The sequence below is a fragment of the Canis lupus genome, chromosome 22 (genome assembly GCF_003254725.2).
Source record: "Canis lupus dingo isolate Sandy chromosome 22, ASM325472v2, whole genome shotgun sequence".
NCBI classification, from domain to species: Eukaryota; Metazoa; Chordata; class Mammalia; order Carnivora; family Canidae; genus Canis; species Canis lupus.
This window is the reverse complement of record NC_064264.1, coordinates 32512173-32531227: the sequence shown is the minus strand read 5'-3', so window position 1 is coordinate 32531227 and position 19055 is coordinate 32512173. Positions and strand designations below refer to the sequence as shown.

General features: G+C 34.7%; 1 protein-coding gene across 1 annotated transcript; it reads right to left on the bottom strand.

The window, feature by feature from the left end:
- Positions 1-12283: 12283 nt before the first annotated feature.
- LOC112655887 (non-POU domain-containing octamer-binding protein-like) lies at positions 12284-13987 on the bottom strand. The gene is given in 3 exon segments (XM_035704620.2): positions 12284-12789; positions 12791-13196; positions 13199-13987. Coding segments are annotated over 3 exon segments (1401 nt in total). The 5' UTR covers positions 13941-13987; the 3' UTR covers positions 12284-12536.
- Positions 13988-19055: the final 5068 nt, after the last annotated feature.

Below are 19055 nucleotides of genomic sequence, written 5' to 3'. Positions count from 1 at the left end.
AGCTGAGCCAGGGAATTCTGTCAACTGGAGCTCTATAAGACAGCAACATTGGAGCACCTGGGTGGCTCAGTTGGTTGGGTGTCTTCCTTAGGCTCAGATTGTGCATGATCTCTGGGTCCTGGGATCAAGCCCTGTGATGGGCTTCCTACTCAGTAGGTAGCCTACTTCTCCCTCTTCCCCTGCCTCTCCCCCTAGCTTGTGCTCTCTTTCTCACTCCCTCTCTCTTTCTCAAATAAATAAAATCTTTTTTTTAAAGATTTATTTATTTATGATAGACATAGAGAGAGAGAGGCAGAGACACAGGAGGAGGGAGAAGCAGACCCATGCCGGGAGCCTGACGTGGGACTCGATCCCGGGACTCCAGGATCGCGCCCTGGACCAAAGGCAGACGCTAAACCGCTGAGCCACCCAGGGATCCCTCAAATAAAATCTTTAAAGAAAGAAAAGACATCAATGTTGTAGGGAATTGGCACCTGGAAATTTTTTATTATAAATGTCCATATTGAAAATATACATATATCAACAAAGCAACATATCAAAGCCTAGGCATGCTAAATTTTAGATGTGTGTCTTACGTTGGGTTGTGACTTCATTTCTTCTTCTTCTTTTTTTTTTTTTTTGAGTACTCAGGTTTATTTTTTAATTCATTGGGAAAAGAAAAATCATGCTTGTGGGGAAATCTGCTCTTTAATGATTTTAAAAGTACTGTTGAAAAAACAAAAAATTGTTGGGAATTCAACAAAAATTGGATATTTTAGACTCTTGTGCATATTCAAATGTATTGAAAACAGTGGCTTGTTGCAATATGACAGGTGTGTTCACAATACTTTGTTTAGCCTCTTGTTTATTTTGTGATCTGTTGATAAAGTATTAATAAATATTGAGCACAGTGCCATCAAAAATCTTAAAATGTAACCTCTCTAACTATGTAAGAAACTATTTATATGTTAGCCAATAAAAGACCTAGGGGAGGGTTGCTTAGTTTGGAATTTTTGAAACTGTGTTCATTTGAAAATTGATATCTGAAGAAAAGATTTTATTCATTTCATGTATTATGAAAATGTCTTACCACTCTGCAGAAATGGAATTTCCTAATTAACTACCAAAATTGTGGTAGTTTTCCTAAATAAATAGAATGTTACTGGCTTGTTTTCTGGTTATTGTTTGTATTTTATAATAGTTCAGTTGACAAATGATTTGAAACTGCATTAACAACTGTCATAAATCACAAACTTATTTTCAATTCATGTTGATTTGTTATTATGAGCTTGTATCATCAAGTAAAAATACTTTGAGAAATTTTAATTACCTGAAAACAATAATTTTATTTTTGATATCATCTGAATTAGATCACTTTTCTTTTTTCTTTAATTTTTAAAAATAAATGCCTTTTATTGTTTTCAAAAACATGCATTACTATAGAATAAACTGCTGAAATTGATTTACTTTAGTAAATAAGTGAGCATAGAAAATGTTTAAAATGGAGATTATAAAGTTATTGGAGAAGATATTTCCTCTAAGTCTTTTCATTGAAGACTCATGTGGTTTTATCTTGTTTGTATTCATATTGTTAAATAAATTGTTTTTTCAGAGACAGCACAAGTAATTTCAATGTAATTCAAGTTACCTTGAATTATGAATTCTTAACTGATAACGAAGATTGATAATGTCCAAAGTAACCTAAATATTGCTAAAATTAAAAGTTGGATTTTAATAAGTAGCTGCTGATGATATTTCCACTGAAAAATTTGAAAGAACATGTTCATTATTTTCTCCTATATGATTTGAAGAAGTAGAATTAACCTATGGCCATTTCTTAGGCTACTATGAGCAGAGCACAGCTTTGCTGAAGGTGTAGAATGAAGTATTTTAAGGGTTTATTTTAAATATTTACTTGACATTTTTCTTACTCTAGAATTTAGCAGTGTGGTTATATATAGGTTTTCCTTGGTTCTAGGCTGGAAAAGAATGGAGATGTTATACCTTTTCTGTGTAGGACAATCAAAAACTCTGGTGTCAGCAGGATTGATCAGATCTGCCCCTGAAAAATAACATATAATCTCATTGAGAGAATCACAGGGATTTGATGTTTTGGAGAAATTTCACATGGAGATTTCTGTATGAAGACTGAAACACAGTATATATTCAAACTTATTTCAAATTGAGGTTTAGGGTTGAATGTTTCAGAATTAAAAGGATGTTATTCAAACCCAACAAGAGTTGGTAATTTAGCAATTAAGAAATCTTTAAAGAAGCATGGTTCTTCTGTGGCATAGTTCTTGAAGTAGTGTGGCTCCACTTCCATAAGCAAAAAAGAAAACAGCATTCCTCTTTAGAAAACTCAAAGGCATTCTTCATTTAATGAATTGACAGGGAAAGTCTTTTTTACTGAAGTATAATTGACATACAATATTATATTAGTTTTAGGAGTATAACATAGTGATTTGATGTTTGTATATCATATTGCAAAGTGATCACCACAGTAAGTCTAGTTACCATACAACATTAATACCATATTATTGACTGTATTCCCTATGCTGTATGACTCCATGACTTATTTATTTTTTAATTTAATTTAATTTAAATTCAATTAGTTAACATATAGTGCACTATGAGTTTCAGAGATAGAGTTCAGTGATTCATCAGTTGTATATAGCACCCAGTGCTCATCACATCACTTATGTGATGCTCATCACTTATTACCATATCCCCCTCCAGCAACCCTCTGTTTGTTTCCTTTAGTTGACTCTCTTATGGTTTGTTCCCCTGATAGTCTTATTTTATTTTTCCCTCCCTACACCTATGATCATCTGTTTTTCTTAAATTCTACATTTGAGTGAAATCATATGATAATTTTCTTTTTTTTATATGATAATTTTCTTTCTCTGATTGACGTATTTCACTTGGCATAATGCCTTCTAGTTCTATCCACATTGTTGCAAATAGTAAGATTTCATTTTTGATGGCTGAGTAATATTCCATTGTATATATATACCACATCTTCTTTATCCATTCATCTGTTGATAGCCATCTGGGCTCTTTCCATAGTTTGGCTTTTGTGGACATTGCTGCTATAAGCATTGGGGTGCAGGTGCCCCTTTGGATCACTGTATTTATATCCTTTAGGTAAATACCTATTAGTACAATTGCTGGATCATAGAGTAGCTCTATTTTTAACTTCATGAGGAACCTCCAGAGTGGCTGTATTAGCTTGCATTCTCTGCATCCTTGCTAACATTTGTTGTTTCCTGACTTGTTAATTTTAGTCATCCTGACTGGTGTGAGGTGGTATCTCATTGTGGTTTTTTTTTTTTTTTTTTTTTTTTTTTTTTTTTTTTTTTTTCATTTTTTTTTTTTTCATTGTGGTTTTGATTTGTATTTCCCTGATGCCAAGTGATGTTGAACATTTTTTCATGTGTCTGTTGGCCATTTGTATGTCTTCTTTGGAGAAATGTCAATTCATGTCTTATGCCTATTTCTTGACTGGCTTTTTTTGGTCTTTGGGTGTTGCGTTTGGTAGGTTCTTTATATATTTTGGATACTAGCTCTTTATCTGATAAGACATTTGCAAATATCTTCTCCCATTCTGTAGGCTGTCTTTTGGTTTTGTTGACTGTTTCATCCATGACTTATTTAGATAACTGGAAGTTTGTATTTCTGGATCCTCTCCACCCATTTCACACACTTCTAACCCCTTTCCCTCTGAAAACCACTAGTCTATTTTTTCTGTATCTGTGAGTCTGGGTTTTATTTTGTTTGCTTCTTTGGTTTTTTAGATTCCATATATATAAGTGAAACCATGCAATGTTTGACTTATTTTAGTTAGCATGATACCCTCAAGGACCATCCATGTCATTACAAATGGCAAGATTTCATTCTTTCTTATGGCTGAGTAGTATTCCAGTGTGTGTGTGTGTGTGTATACCATATCTTCTTTATTCATTCATTGATGGACACTTAGATTGCCTATTGATGGACACTTTGATTGCCTCATACATTGGCTGTTGTAAGTAATGCTACAAAGAAATAAAAGGTATGCATATTTTTTCAAATAAGTGTTTTCAGAAAGATACCCAGTAGTGGAATTGCTAGATCATTTGGTAGTTCTATTTTAATTTGTTAAGGTACCTTCTCACTGCTGCCTATAGTGACTGCACCAATTTACATTCTCACCAACACTGCACAAGGGTTTTCTTTTCTTCACATCCTCATCAACATTTATTATTTCTTGTGTTTTTGAGAACAGCCATTCTGAAAGGTATAAGGTGATTCCCTATTATGGTTTTGATTTGCATTTCCTTGATGACTAGTGATGTTGAACATGTTTTCATGTGTCTGTTGGCCATCCATATGTCTCCTTTGGAAAAATGTCTGTTGAGAACATAAAGACTGCTAACTCTGGGAAACGAACTAGGGGTGGTAGAAGGGGAGGAGGGCGGGGGGTGGGAGTGAATGGGTGACGGGCACTGGGTGTTATTCTGTATGATAGTAAATTGAACACCAATAAAAAAATAAATTAAAAAAAAATAAAATTTTCCACAAAGCTGAAAAAAAAAAAAAAAAGAAAAATGTCTGTTGAGATTCTCTATTTTTGATTTGGATTATTTGTTCCTTTTGTTGTTGTTATTGAGTTGTATAGGTTCTTTATATATTTTGAGTATCAATCTCATATTGGACATATGATTTGCAAATATCTTATCCCATTCAGTAGGTTGCCTTTTATTTTGTCAATGGTTTTCTTTGCTGTTCAGAAACTTTTGAATTGATGTAGTCTCCCATTTGTTTATTTTTGTGTTTGTTTCCCTTGCTTTGGAGACAGATACAAACGAACAACCCCCCCCACAAAAACCCATTGCTATATCTAATGTCAAGGAACTTACTATGTTTTCTTCCAGGAATTTAATGATTTCAGGCCTTACATTCAAGTGTTTAATGTATTTTGAGTTAATTTTTGTATATGATGTGTCCAGTTTCATTGTCTTTCATGTAGCTGTCCAATTTTCTGAACACTGTTTATTGAAGAGGCTGTCATTTCCCCATATTCTTGCCTCCTGTGTTGTAAATCAATTGACCATGTATATGTGGATTTACTTCTGGGATCTCTGTTTTGTTTCACTGATGTATGTGTATGTTTTCATAACAATACCATACTACTTGATTACTATAGCTTTATAGTATAGTGTACTATAATGATACCTCTGACTTTGTTCTTTCTCAAGATTGTTCTGGCTATCTGGAGTCTTTTGTGGTTCTATACAAATCTTATAAGTATTTGTTCTAGTTCTGTGAAAATGTCTTTGTAATTTTGACAGGGATTGCATTATTGGGTAGTATTGTGGATTGCTTTGGGTAGTATTGGACATTTTAACAGTGTTAATTCTTTTAATATATGAGCACAGAATATCTTTCTATTTATTTGCGTCTTCTTCAATTTCGTTAATCTGTGTCTTTTGGTTTTCAGGGTACATGTCTTTCACCTTCTGGGTTGAACTTATTCCTACATATTTTATTCTTTTTAATATAATTGTAAATGTGATTGTTTTCCTGACTTATCTTTCTGATATTTTATTAGTGTATTGAAAGCAACAGACTTCTGTTTATCATTTTTGTGTCCTGCAACTTTATTGAATTCATTTATTAGTTCTAACAGTTTTTAAATGGATTTTTTAGGATTTTCTATATATAATATCATGTCATCTGAAGATGGTGACACTTTTACATCTTCCTTACCAATTAGGATGCTTTTCGCTTCTTTTTCTTGTCTAATTGCTGTGGCTAGGACTTCCAATATTATGTTGAATAAAAGTGGAACAAGTAGGCATACTTGTCTTGTTCCTGATCTTAGAGGAAAATCTTGCAGCTTTTCACAGCTCATATGATATTAGCTGTGAGTTTGTCATATATGGTCTTTATAATGTTGAGTTACGTTCCCTCTATACCCACTTTGTTGAGAATTTTTATCATAAATGGATGTTGAATTTTGTCAAATTCCTTTTCTGTATTTATTGAGATGACTATATTATTTTTATCTTTTGATTTGTTAATGTAGTGTATCATGTTGGTTGATTTGCAGATGCTTTACGATTCTTGCATCCCTGGAAAAATCCCACTTGATCATGGTATATGATCCTTTTAAAATACTGTTGAATTCAATTTGCTAATATTTTGCTGAGGATTTTTGCATCTATGTTCATCAGGGATATTGGCCTGTAATTTTCTTTTCTTTTCTTTTCTTTTCTTTTCTTTTCTTTTCTTTTCTTTTGGTGGTGTCCTTAGTGATTTTGGTATCAGAGTAATGTTAGCCTCATAGAATGAGTTTGGAAGCATTTCCTCCTCTTCAATTTTTTGGAAGAGTTTGAGGAGATTGTTATTAATCTTTGAATGTTTGGCGTAATTAACTAGTGAAGCCATCTGGTCCTGGGTTTTTTGTTGTTGTTGTTGGGAGGTTTTTGATTATAGATTGAATCTTCTTATTAGTAATCTGTCTATTCAGATTTTCTATTTCCTCATGATTTGGTGTTATAATATTGTATGTTTCTAGCAATGTCTCCATTTCTTCTAGGTGTTCAAATATGTTGGTGTAAATAATTGTTCATAGTAGTCTTTTATGATCCTTTGTATTTCTTTTTTAAAAAAAAATTTATTTATTCATGAGAGACACACAGAGAGAGAGAGGCAAAAAATAGGGAGAAGAAGAAGGTTCTCAATTCCAGGACCCTGGGATCATGTCCTGAGCCAAAGGCAGAAGATACTCAACTACTGACCCAACCCAGGCATCCCTGATCCTTTGTATTTCTGTGGTATCAACAGTGTGTTCTTTTTCATTACTGATTTTATTTATTTGAACTCTCTTTTTCTTCTGGGTAAGTATAGCTAAAAACTTGTTCATTTTGTTTCTTTTTGTTGAACCAACTCTTAGTTTCACTGATCTTTTCTATTGTGTTTGTAGTCTCTATTTCATTTGTTTCCTTTCTGATCTTTATTATTTCCTCCCCCTATTAACTTTGGGCTTCCTTTGTTTTATTTTCTAGTCCCTTTAGGTGTAAAATTAAATTGTTTATTTGAGATTTGTGTTGTTTCTTGAGGTAAACCTGTATTGCATTTAATATTTTTTCTTAAAACTATTTTTGCAGAATACCACAGATTTTGCTATATCTATTTCTGTTTTCATTTGTCTCTAGGAATTTTTTTATTTCTCCTCTTATTGCTTCAGTGAACCAGTAGTAATTCAGTAACATGTTGTTTAATTTTCATGTATTTGTAGCTTGTCCAGTTTTCTTCTTGTGATTTATTTCTAGTTTCATACCATTGTGGTCAGAAAAAATGCTTGATCTGATTTTAATTTTCTTAAATGTATTGAGACCTTTTTTTTTTTTTTTTTTTTTTTTTTGTAGCCTAACATGATCTATCCTAGGGAATGTTCATGTGCATTTAAGAAGAATGTGTATTCTGCTGGTTTTGGATGGAATGTTTTGTTTTTATATATTAAACTTATCTTAATAAAACTAATAGAAGTCCATTTTTAAAAATAAAAGTCCACCTAAATAAAAAAGGTATAATGTCATTTAAGGCTGATGTTTTACTGATTTTTCTGTCTGGATGATATGTCCATTGATGTAAGCAGAGTATTAAAGTCCCAAGCTGTTATTGTTTTGCTGACAATTTCTCCCTTTAGTTTTGTTACTATTTATTTTATATATGTTTGCACTCCTAATGTTGGGTGCATATTTATTTATAAATGTCATATCTTCTTGACGCCTTTATCATTATGTAATGTCCTCTTTTTTATTATAGTGTTTGTTTTATTTTATTTTTTTGTAGTATTTGTTTTAAAGGTGATTTTGTCTGATATGAGTATAGCTATACCAGCTATTTTTTTCTAATTCCATTTGCTTGGAATCTCTTTTTCTATTCCTTCACCTTCATCCTGTGTGTACTTACTTCAGGAGTGAATATACTATAGGCAATATAAAATATGTGTATTATTTTTTTATCTATTAAAGCCACTCTAAGTCTTTTGATGGGTGAATTTATTCTATTTATATTTAAAGTAAGCATTGATAGGTAGTTATTACTGCTATATTCTTAATTGTTTTCTGTCTGTTTTTGTAGTTCCTCTCTGTTGCTTTCTTTTCTATTTCCCTTCTCTTGTGGTTTGATGGATTTCTTTAGCATTATGTTTAGCTTTCTTTCTCATTTTCTTTTGTGCATTTACTATATTTTTGCTTTTGTTTACTGTGTGGTTCATGTGTATCATCCTATGTACATTACAGTCTATTTAAAGTTGATAGCAAGTTAAATTTGAACACATTCCCAAATTCTAAATTTTTATTCTCATATCCTGTTTTGTTTTTGATGTCACATTTTAATCTTATTTTATGTATTTCTTAATTAATTATTATAATTTTAGTTAATTTTACTACTTTTGTCTTTTATCCTTCAGAGTAGCTTCATAAGTGATTGCCACCTTCCCTATAGATTTACCTTTTCTTTTTTTTTTTAAGATTTTATTTATTTGTTCATGAGAGACACAGAGAGAGAGAGAGAGAGAGAGGCAGAGACACAGGCATAGGGAGAAGCAAGCTCCATGCAAGGAGCCTGATGTAGGACTCGATCTCAGGGCTCCATGATCATGCCCTGGGCCAAAGGCAGGCACTCAACTGCTGAGCCACCTAGGCATCCCTAGATTTACTTTTTCAAGTGAAATTTTTACTTTCATATATATTAATTAGTGCCATTTCTTTTCAGCTTAAAGACCCATTAACATTTCTTGTAAGGCTGATTGATTGGTGATGAGCTCTTTTAGCTTTTGTTTGTCTGGAAAATTCTCTCTCTCCTTCAATTTTGAATGATAACCTTGCTAGGTCAAATATTCTTGAAGTTTTTTTTGCTTTCAGCACTTTGAATATATCTTGCCATTCTCTTCTGGCTTGCAGAGTTTCTGCTGAGAAATCTGCTGATAGCCTTGTGGAGTTTCCCTTGTATGTAATAATCTGTTTTTCTCTTGCTGCTTTTAAAATTCTTTCTTTTTTAACTTTTGATATTTTAATTATAATGTCTCTTGATTTGGAAATCTTTGGGTTTATTGTATTCAGAACTCTCTGGTCTTCCTTGTCCTGGATGTCTGTTTCCTTCCTTAGGTTAGGGAAGTTTTCAGCCATTATTTCTTCAAATAAATTTTCTGCCCCCCCCCCCCCATAATGTGAATGTTATTTGACTCCATGTTGTCCTTGAAATTAGATTACTCTTAAATAATTTTAGCAAAAGAGTTTTTTAGTATGCTTTGATATTATTTATAATCCAAAGTTATTGCCGTTTACAATGTGCAAAGGTCTTCTGTAGGCATTGATTAAAAAGACTAAGAGCTGAATATTTATAAAAGTAGACTTATTTTTTTAAGTTGAAATTTGTTCTGAATAAGTGGAAAAGTTTTTGATAAGTTGATATATAAGAAGAGACACAACAATAAAACTAAAAGATGATATTCATGTATTACAAAAATCAGTTTATATTTTAAAATCATACTTGAGACAAAGAAGAAATACATAATAAAGATTGACTTTTATTGGAAGAAAAAAGCCAAGCAATCATTTGAAATCATAAATGTCTTTTTGATTCAGATAGCATATAATTTAGAAATATCTTCGTGGTGAAAAAAGAGCTTCTGGCTTATTTGGCTTGCCCCTAGGTGGTTATAAAAGTATTGCAAAGTAAGAAAGACAAGGCAAAAAGACAAATGTAGGCAGGATACTAAGTTCTTGCAGAAGATTCTGATTTTGATTCTTAGGGATAAATTGACTCAAATTATCTACTGCTTTTCATATTTTTGCTCATATGAACAAGGATAATGCCTTTTTAGAGCATAATATCTGGATATTTCCCTCACTTTTTTCCTCTCTGCTTTTAGTCACCCATTAAATCTGGCACAAATACAGATTGAAACAGACACCTATTTTCTGAACTACAATCATTGACTCACCAAACTTCAATTCTGTTAGAAGTGTATAATAATGATAATGATGATAAAATAATAAAGACTGCTTAGGCGAGACTATGTTAAAAATTGTTAAATGAGGAATTATATTGCATATTAAATCCTTTGCTTACAGACATAAAAAGAATCTGTTACATAATTACATATTTTGATTATCACATCACATGTTATACCAGAGTTTCATATTCCTTTGAAGAGATGCATCATTCAGCTAGAAATCCTCTGAGAATGAAGAAACTGATTTCCAACATATGTTCCCAAAATTGAACATCATTTTCTTTATAACACGTGAAAATTTCTTAGGGAAAACTACAGTATTATTTTGTTGTTGTTTTTGAATTAAGATGCATTTCTATCTTGTATTTTTAACATGGCATGTAGGTTGTGGTTTTTCTCTTAATGATAAGCCTGATATATAATTCATGAGTTTCTAAAAAATTAGGTGCTCAATCACTTACCCATAAATTTAATATCCACTCTGGATAGTCATACAACTGATTGCAAGTCCTGCTCAATCTGAAGAAAAAAGAAACCCAATGTTTTATTAACAAGTATTCCTGCACATTCTGAAAATCAAAATACTTATTTGATGTTCATCATTAAAAAGAAAACACAACAAAATGTTGACTCTATATTTAAAAAGATCAAACTTAGGAACTTCCTGATAAACCCAAAAAAGTCTGTCCGTCAGTGTCAGAACAAGGTTTTCAGGCCACAGATGACTTCTTGGTAGTATAATTTTGAGGATTCTTCCTCCTTTTCCCATTTATTCATTCTTCATGGATTCAAAGTATAGAAAGGGACTCTGGCTGACTTAAATAGAACAGGAATTTATTGATAAGTTATTGAGAGCTCATGGATTTGCTAGGAAGATGGAGAACCAGGCTCAGGGAAAAAAAAAAAAAAAGAGGTGTTTTGCAGCCAGAACCATGGCCCATGACCAGGACTAGGATAAAGCAGGCACCTGCCTTGGGTTCAAAATTTAAGAAGACCCCCAAAACTTAGTAATCAAGACACAAAATATTTTCATAAAATATTTTTAAAAAATCAAAATCAATGAATCATAGCTATAATTCATAATAGAAAATCAAAATTTTAAATAGAGACAAGATGATGATAAAAGATAATAAGAAACAATATGAGCACAGAATTGAGGAGGGGTATGTGTACACATGTGTGTGTTTGAGGATGAATCTGATGTGTCTACAGGATATCCAAAGCTGAACACTCTTGATTACAGTTTGGAATGTTCTTCTGGAACTCAAGGTATGGCAGAATTAAAGGTAGGAATTTAAAGATGTTTGTCGAATAGATGTTATTTGACACCATGGGGAAAATAGTGAACTAGAAAAATTCCAAGAAAATGGAAAACTGAATCCTGGAGAATGCTCACATTCATGGGAGGTCAAAGAAGAGAAGCCAGTGGAAGAGAATGAGAAGTCAGACAGGATAACCAGGAAAAAATTCTGTCCTCAATACCAGGAGAGGAGACATTCTCATGATTAAGAGGAGTAGAAGAAAGTAACGGCTCAGTGAAGGTGCAAAAAATTAAGCAGTCAAAACCTATCATCTGTAAACATTTGTCATATACTAAACACTGTGCAATACATTTAACATATTTGTCTCTCTTTTTTTAAAAGGCTTAAAACGTATTTTAATAAGTTGATGCTGCATTACTGCTCCATTTCTCAGAAAAACTCCAAAGGTATCAGGGACAAATCAAACATGGTACACCAAAAAAAAAAAAAAAAAAAAAAAAAGCACAGCATAACTACCCAAGAGAGGCAAGGCTAAGAGCTACTGTCTGACCTTCAGCATACAGCAACCCTGTTTCCAAGATTGTACTAGGCCTATCAAAAGCTGTGAACAGCATCATAGACATAAAAGGGCCATTCCTGGGTTGTCCTTACCCAGAAAAAAGATGGAGGCAACTTAACACAAGGTTTTTTAAATATACACTAAAATGAAAATCTCTAAGAGAAAGGTCTTTCTTAGGACATGAAGGGGTAATATACTGGATATAACAGAATCATATGTATGTTGTCTGTGACCTCTGTGGACATTTGCCTGAATTCCCACCTGTGAGTGAATGGAATGGAGCTAAGGTCATAGGGGGATGTTTGTTTTTGTGGTGTATGTGGCAGTGTCTGTGGGGTTGGAGGATATAAGAATGAGAAAGCAAAAGAACAGGATGGACAAGAATGGAATGATCAAGATTAATGGGGGCTCTAACTGGATCCATTTTGCCATGGTTCCACCCCCTCCCCCCCGCCCCCTGCCCAGACCCTCAACAATCACATGAGACTTCAGGAATGCACCACACAGAATCAATTAGTTAAATGATATACCACACAGAACTGATTTGTTAAATATCGCCCCTCCCTTGCCTTCAGCCTCCAGTAAACTCCCTCAAAGTAGTACAGCCAAGGAAGACCTAACTATTGGGAGGAATCCCTAACACTTTTCCAGGGCAGAATTCTGGCTAGTCCAAAAAGTATCCTGCTTTTAAGGGTTTTTGGGAAACTAGAAATTGAAATTTTTATTAGTATCGGCGACGTTTGTTTGGAGCAAATTCAGCTCCAGGAGCTGCACGGTTGAATGCAGGAGGGGTTCCACCAATTGCCCCAATTCCTTCCATTGTAGCAGCCTGGCCAAAGCGTTCAGTTGTTGGTGGGGTCAATCCCAAGGTTCCATCTGGCATCATAGTGGCAGGTCCTGGAGGAGCTGGGGTACCAGCTGGCACTGGAGCAGGGGGCATGGCACCTCTATTGTTTATGCCCATAGCACCTCCCATAGCCCATCCGTATCTCCTGTTCTCTCGCATCAGGGAATGTTCCCTTGAATCCTTCCTGCTGTCGCTGCATCATTTCTTCCTGTTGCCGCCGCATCTCTTCCTCTTGACGCCTGCGCTCCTCTTGCCTGAGCTCCAGTTGCTTTCGTTTTTGCACTTCTTGGTTGTGCAGCTCTTCCATCCTCCTAAGTTTTTCTTGACGCCTCATCAAATGCTGTCTCATTAGCATGACCTGGTGCTCATGGCGAGCAGCCTCCATCTCCATCTCCAGCTTCTCACGAGCTTCCGTGATGTTGCGGTCCACTTGGTCCTGCTGCTGCTTCTCCATCTCAATCAGTGCCTCCCAGCGCATGGCATACTCATACTCAAGGGAGCCAGGCTGTGCAAATCTGGGTGGCTGCTCTCGCTCTTGTGAAATTGCTGATTCTTTATAACCAGTTTCTCTGGAAGTCCCTCTTCATCATCCAACTGGTCCATGGGCTCCACAGTCACAGGCCGAGGAAATGTGGTTAGCAGGCAGGAGCCTTCCCTGCACCTGTCCAGAGCTTTCCGAGCAGCTGGCTTCCCTGAGAATTCAACAATGCCTTTTCCTGAGGGCCTTCCTCGATCATCCACGATGACTACAGCCTTCTCCACCTGGCCAAACACGGAAAAGGCTTCCTCCAGCAGTTCATTGGAAACATACTGAGGAAGGTTTCGGACTGTAAGGGATGCACTAGGGCAGGCAAAGTGCACACGCAGCTGCTTTCCACGAAGTGGCATGTTGTCCAATTCTACTTTGGTAATCTCCGCTAAGGTTCGTGTTTCCAAGCGGACAAAGCCAAAGCCCTTATCCTTATGAATGAAGACTTCGCCTGCTTTCCCATATTTCTCAAATAGTTTCCTCATCCCCTCTTCAGTGATATCAGGAGGAAGATTGCCCACAAAGAGCCGGCTATGTTGGGTGAAGGTCTTCTCTCCTGGTTTCCTAAAATTCTTCAGGTCAATAGTCAAGCCTTCATTTTGGCTGCTGGCTTGTTGCCCATTTGCAGGTATTGGTGGCGGTGGTGGCTGCTGCTGGTGGTGCTGCTGGTGGTGCTGCTGGTGGTGATGCTGATGATGCTTCCTTGGAGTATGGTTTCGCTTCTCCAAGTTAAAGGTTTTATTGCTCTGCATTTTTGCACCCCGCTACCGACTGTTCTCTCCTCAGAGTAACGGCGATGCTAACATATCTGTCTCTTAATCTTACATAAACACCATACACTAGGTATTGTTCTCATCTTATATATGAATGAATACCAGTACTTTTTGATGAAATTTATCATTATTTTTGGTATTGTTTTATTAAATCATAACACTTGAGATCTGTATGTGTTTTGTATGGAAGGATTTTGAGAGACAAAGGACTGGCGAAGGTCACACAACAGTAAGTGATGGATGAGTATGGAACTCAGGTCTGTCCAAATGCAAACTCTTGTAGGTACAGCATTTTCTACCAGACTCATAGTTTTCATCTCTCCTTGTAAGGCTGCATAAATATGTGTTCTGAGGCCCTGGCCCTGAAGATTTCGATTCTGTGGGTCTCCGTAAATGTCTATTTGACCAGAGTGCCATATGAGTCACAGCCTCTCTACTGTTCAACAACTTTATCTACAAAATAAAGGGCTTGGGCCCAATGATAACTAAAGTCAATGATTAGTGATTAATATCCCCGAGATAAGCAGATAGACAGTGACCTAATTAAGTATATGTGTAGGTTTTTCCTTAATAAGTGACTGTAATTTCAGTAAAAGAGCTTTCACATTCCTTTGTTGTATGGGCACCATTCAGGTATGTATGTATGTATGTATTTATGAGAAAGAGGAAGTATGAGCAGGGATGGGGATGGGGATGGGGGAGGGGTGGGAGCAGAGGAAGAAGCAGACTCCCCACTGAACAGAGAGTTGGATGTGAGGCCTGATCCCAGGACCCTGGGACCACAACCTGAGCTGAAGGCAGATGCTTTAGCATCTGAAGCCAGAGGCACCAAGGTACCCCACCAATCAGTTTAATAGTCAGAAAAGTAGTATCACAATGAAATCACAAATATATTATTCTTAAGCCCTTAGAATCTATAAAACATGACCTCTAGCAAATCATTTTATATCATCACTTCAGTATAACATAATGCATGACATCTCCTTTATTATTTAGTCATTTGAGTTATCATTTGCAGCAAATCACCATTTCACTCATAAAGGAGAGCATCTGCTTCATTAAAGAAGTAAATAAGAGCAAAAAAAAAATGACTTGGAAATGAGTTTTCTTTTTAACTCTCTATTAAATGAAGTTCTTATTTAATGTGATAACATTTGGTCTTGATTCTCTTAATGCAGTTCAAAAAGTAGCCTATATACGTAGATCATTTTAATAATGTGCTGCTAGAAAAAAATAATATGCTGCTAGTTTTATTTGGCACTGTGTACAATGTCTTTTTTTTTAAGATTTTATTTATTTATTCATGAGAGACGAGAGAGAGAGAGGCAGAGACACAGGCAGAGGGAGAAGCAGTCTCCCTGCAGGGAGCCCAATGTGGGACTTGATCCTGAGACTCCAGGATCACGCCCTGGGCTGAAGGCAGGCGCTACACCACTGAGCCACCCAGGGATCCCCTACAATGTCTTACACAGAGTGGATGCTCAATACTCTTGGATGTTTGTTGAATGACTATAAAACAGAGAAATATGGAAAGTAATATGGTAGCTATTTATATGGTGTTTACAAGATACTGAAGGAACTTGATCTCTGAAAATTATACTTATGAAGTTATAGTCAAGGATAAAATACAAATATTTATAATATTATACTGATATTTTACACTTACTGAAATAAATACAAGGGACCCTAAAATATTTGTATTTTCCTATACATTCTACAGATCCCTATAACTTATAAATTAAAAGTATTGTATAATATTAGAAGTTATTTATATTAATATTGCCTTGCATGCCAACAAAACAATTTAACAATAGAATTATAAATATAAATGATAAATATTGGCTTCTCTGATGAAATTTATCGTTATCTTTGGGATTGTTTTATTAAATCATAATACTTGAGATCTGTATATGTTTTATATGAAGGAATTTAAAACACTTAGCAAACATTAACTGTTATATACCAGTGACAAATGACCCATATGGTAGTACCCTTAAGCCACCTGTACTTGAAACCTTGTAAAACTCAGGCAGCCTCCCCGATTTCAATTACATGCAATATCTTGAATCAAGTATACATTAATTGTTGATCAGGTCTTAAAATAACAGCATATTGGCTATAAGAACTACCATTTATTGAGGGCTTTTGTCATTCAGGACTTTATATACGCCTCATTTAATTCTTACAACAACCACATAAGGTGGGTTTTGTTAATCCTCTTTTACAGAGTCAGAGTTTAATGTTCTGTTCAAACTCACAGAGCTATAAAATGGAGGAGCCAGAGTTTGAATGCACATCTTTTTGACTCCAAAGTCTGGACTGTTAATCACTAAGACCAATGCATTGATAACTTTATGGTATTCAGTAGGACTGACCCCTTTAGTTGTGAGTGGAGTGATGAGAAACCCAGCCAGTTCTGCTGTCTGATTTGAGGCATCAAACAATGATCTAAGTGGTCTGCATTGTTTTAAATTAGTCCAATGATCTTAATATACTCTTCACATATTTTTTTAATTGGAAGATTTCAATCTATTAATTCTTGGGTCCAACAACACATGTAATACAAACCAGCCCCCAAAATGATGGTCTCTGAAAAGCCATATATTATAAATAACTTGAAAAGCTTTGCCAGAGTTTTCATAATGAAGTAAGGTATTTGCATTATTTTCTTTCAGCTTTTTAAAGATGTCACTTTATTTTCTTTTGGATTGCATAATTACCTTTTTTTCCCCTGTCGTCTTTTGTTTTTTAAATTTAAATTCAATTTGCCAACATATAGTATAACACCCAGTGCTCATCACAATATACACCACATCTTCTTTATCCATTCATCTGTTGAAGGACATCTTGGCTCCTTCCACAGTTTGGCTATTGTGGGCATTGCTATTATGAACAGTGAGCTGCAGGTGTCCCATCATTTCACTACATCTGTATCTTTGGGATAAATACTCCGTAGTGCAATTACTGGGTCATATGGTAGCTCTATTTTTAACTTCTTGAGGAACCTCCACACTGTTTTCCAGGTAGGTTGCCCCAGCTTGCATTCCCACCAACAGTGCAAGAAGTTTCCCCTTTCTCCATATTCTCACCAACACTTTTGTTTCCTATCATGTTAATTTTAGCCATTCTCACTGGTGTAAAATAGTATCTCAATATAGTTTTGATTTGTATTTCCCTGATGACAAGTGATGTGGAGCATTTTTTCATGTGCTTGTTGGCCATGTGTAGCTCTTCTTTGGAGAAATGTCTGTCCATGTCTTCTGCCCATTTCTTGACTGGATTGTTTGTTTCTTGGGTGTTGAGTTTGATAAGTTCCTTATAGATCTTAGATACAAGCCCTTTATCTGGTATGTCATTTGCAAATATCTTCTCCCATTCTGTAGATTGCCTTTTAGTTTGGTTGACTGTTTCCTTTGTTGTTGGGTTGCATAATTTCCCACGAGAAGTGTGGTGTAATCCTCTCCTTTGTTCTTTGGTATATAACTTGTCTTCTATCTTACTGATTTTAAGATATTCTCTTTCTCTTTTCAGCTATTTTATTTTATTTTATTATTATTTTTTTTCTTTTCAGCAATTTTAATAGTACATACCTATGGAGTTTTTGTTGTTGTTGTTTGTTTTTGTAAGTATTCTTGTTTCTGGGAGACTCTATGATCTGTGATTTCATGTGTTTATTTTTGGAAAATTCTGAGCCATTATTTCTTCAAACATTTATTCTGACCCATTATCTCCTCTTTTTCTTCTGCTTGTGTGGCAGTTGATCTTTTTGTCACGGTCTGCTACAAGTGAGCCAGGACTACTGTCCCATCTCTCCTTGGAGACATCTATCTTTCCTTAGATTTTTAGAGTGTTTACTCTGCAACTTCTGCTCCCTGATGAAGTTAAGAAGTTATGATTTTTTAGATTATCTGATTTATCTTGTTATTAGAATGGGAGGAAACTCTTCTCTACTTTTTTTTTTAAGATCCTAGCCTGAAGCTGGAAGTCTCTTTGACTTTAGTTTATGACATTTCCCTTTAAGAGAGCTTGAAAGACATCATGGATATTTACCCAAACTTGTGGTTAATTCTTACAGAGAAGAAGGTAGAAAACACAATGACTACCTTCTGAATTAGTATGATTTTGCTGCAAAGAGACAATGTCTCATCTTCAAGAAAGAAGAGAATAACAAATGCAAAAAGCTGGGACAGCAAAATAAATCCACTTTGTATTTCTACCCATTGCAGTGCTGGATGGACCATTAAGCGGAGTTTAATGAGGCCAGAGTTCCAGTTCACTTTTTTTTTCTTCCTACTTTCTCTAGAACAAATGCCCAAAATAAATATTACCTCACTCCTAGAAGTGACTGATACTATCTCTGGGCTATTTTCATTCTGAGTAACTCAAGTGGAGATATCTCTGATGATTATCAATGTGATGAACACATTGATAATCATCATATTATAAACTCATCAATTTTTCAAAAACCAATTTAAAGTAATTTTTAATGAAAAATATGTCCTAAATGATTTTTAAAGCCAATTAATTTATTTCAGGGATTTCTGCTTTGCAGAAAAGTAGTATTGGCTTGTTCGGAAAGAGATTGCTTCCAGAAATTCTGGAGTGCTCACTCTTTGTAAGATCAAAGGGCACACATGGCACTGCTAAACTAACTCAAACAACATGCTATACCTTCCTTTGGAAAATCAAGGCATAAATGCCTTTGCAGATGAGAAGTTTGTTAGAGGAAAGACACATTATCTCATGATTCCAGTTTCAGAAGAAGTGAAATTTATTTCAAATGTATGAAATTAAAGGCAGCCAGTATTTTATTTTTTATTTATTTTATTTTATTTTATTTTATTTTATTTATTTTATTTTATTTTATTTTATTTTATTTTATTATTCTAGCTTTACTAAGATATAGTGGACAAATAAAACTGTAACTTGGAAATCCTTTCACAATATATGAGTATTTTAAATCATAATTTATGGCAAATCTATTGGTTATGTGACCACTTTACAAAACAATATTGTTATTGCATTATGTGTATAGAATATATATATATGTATGTACGGGCCTTATAATTTATGTAATACGTAATACACTATGTA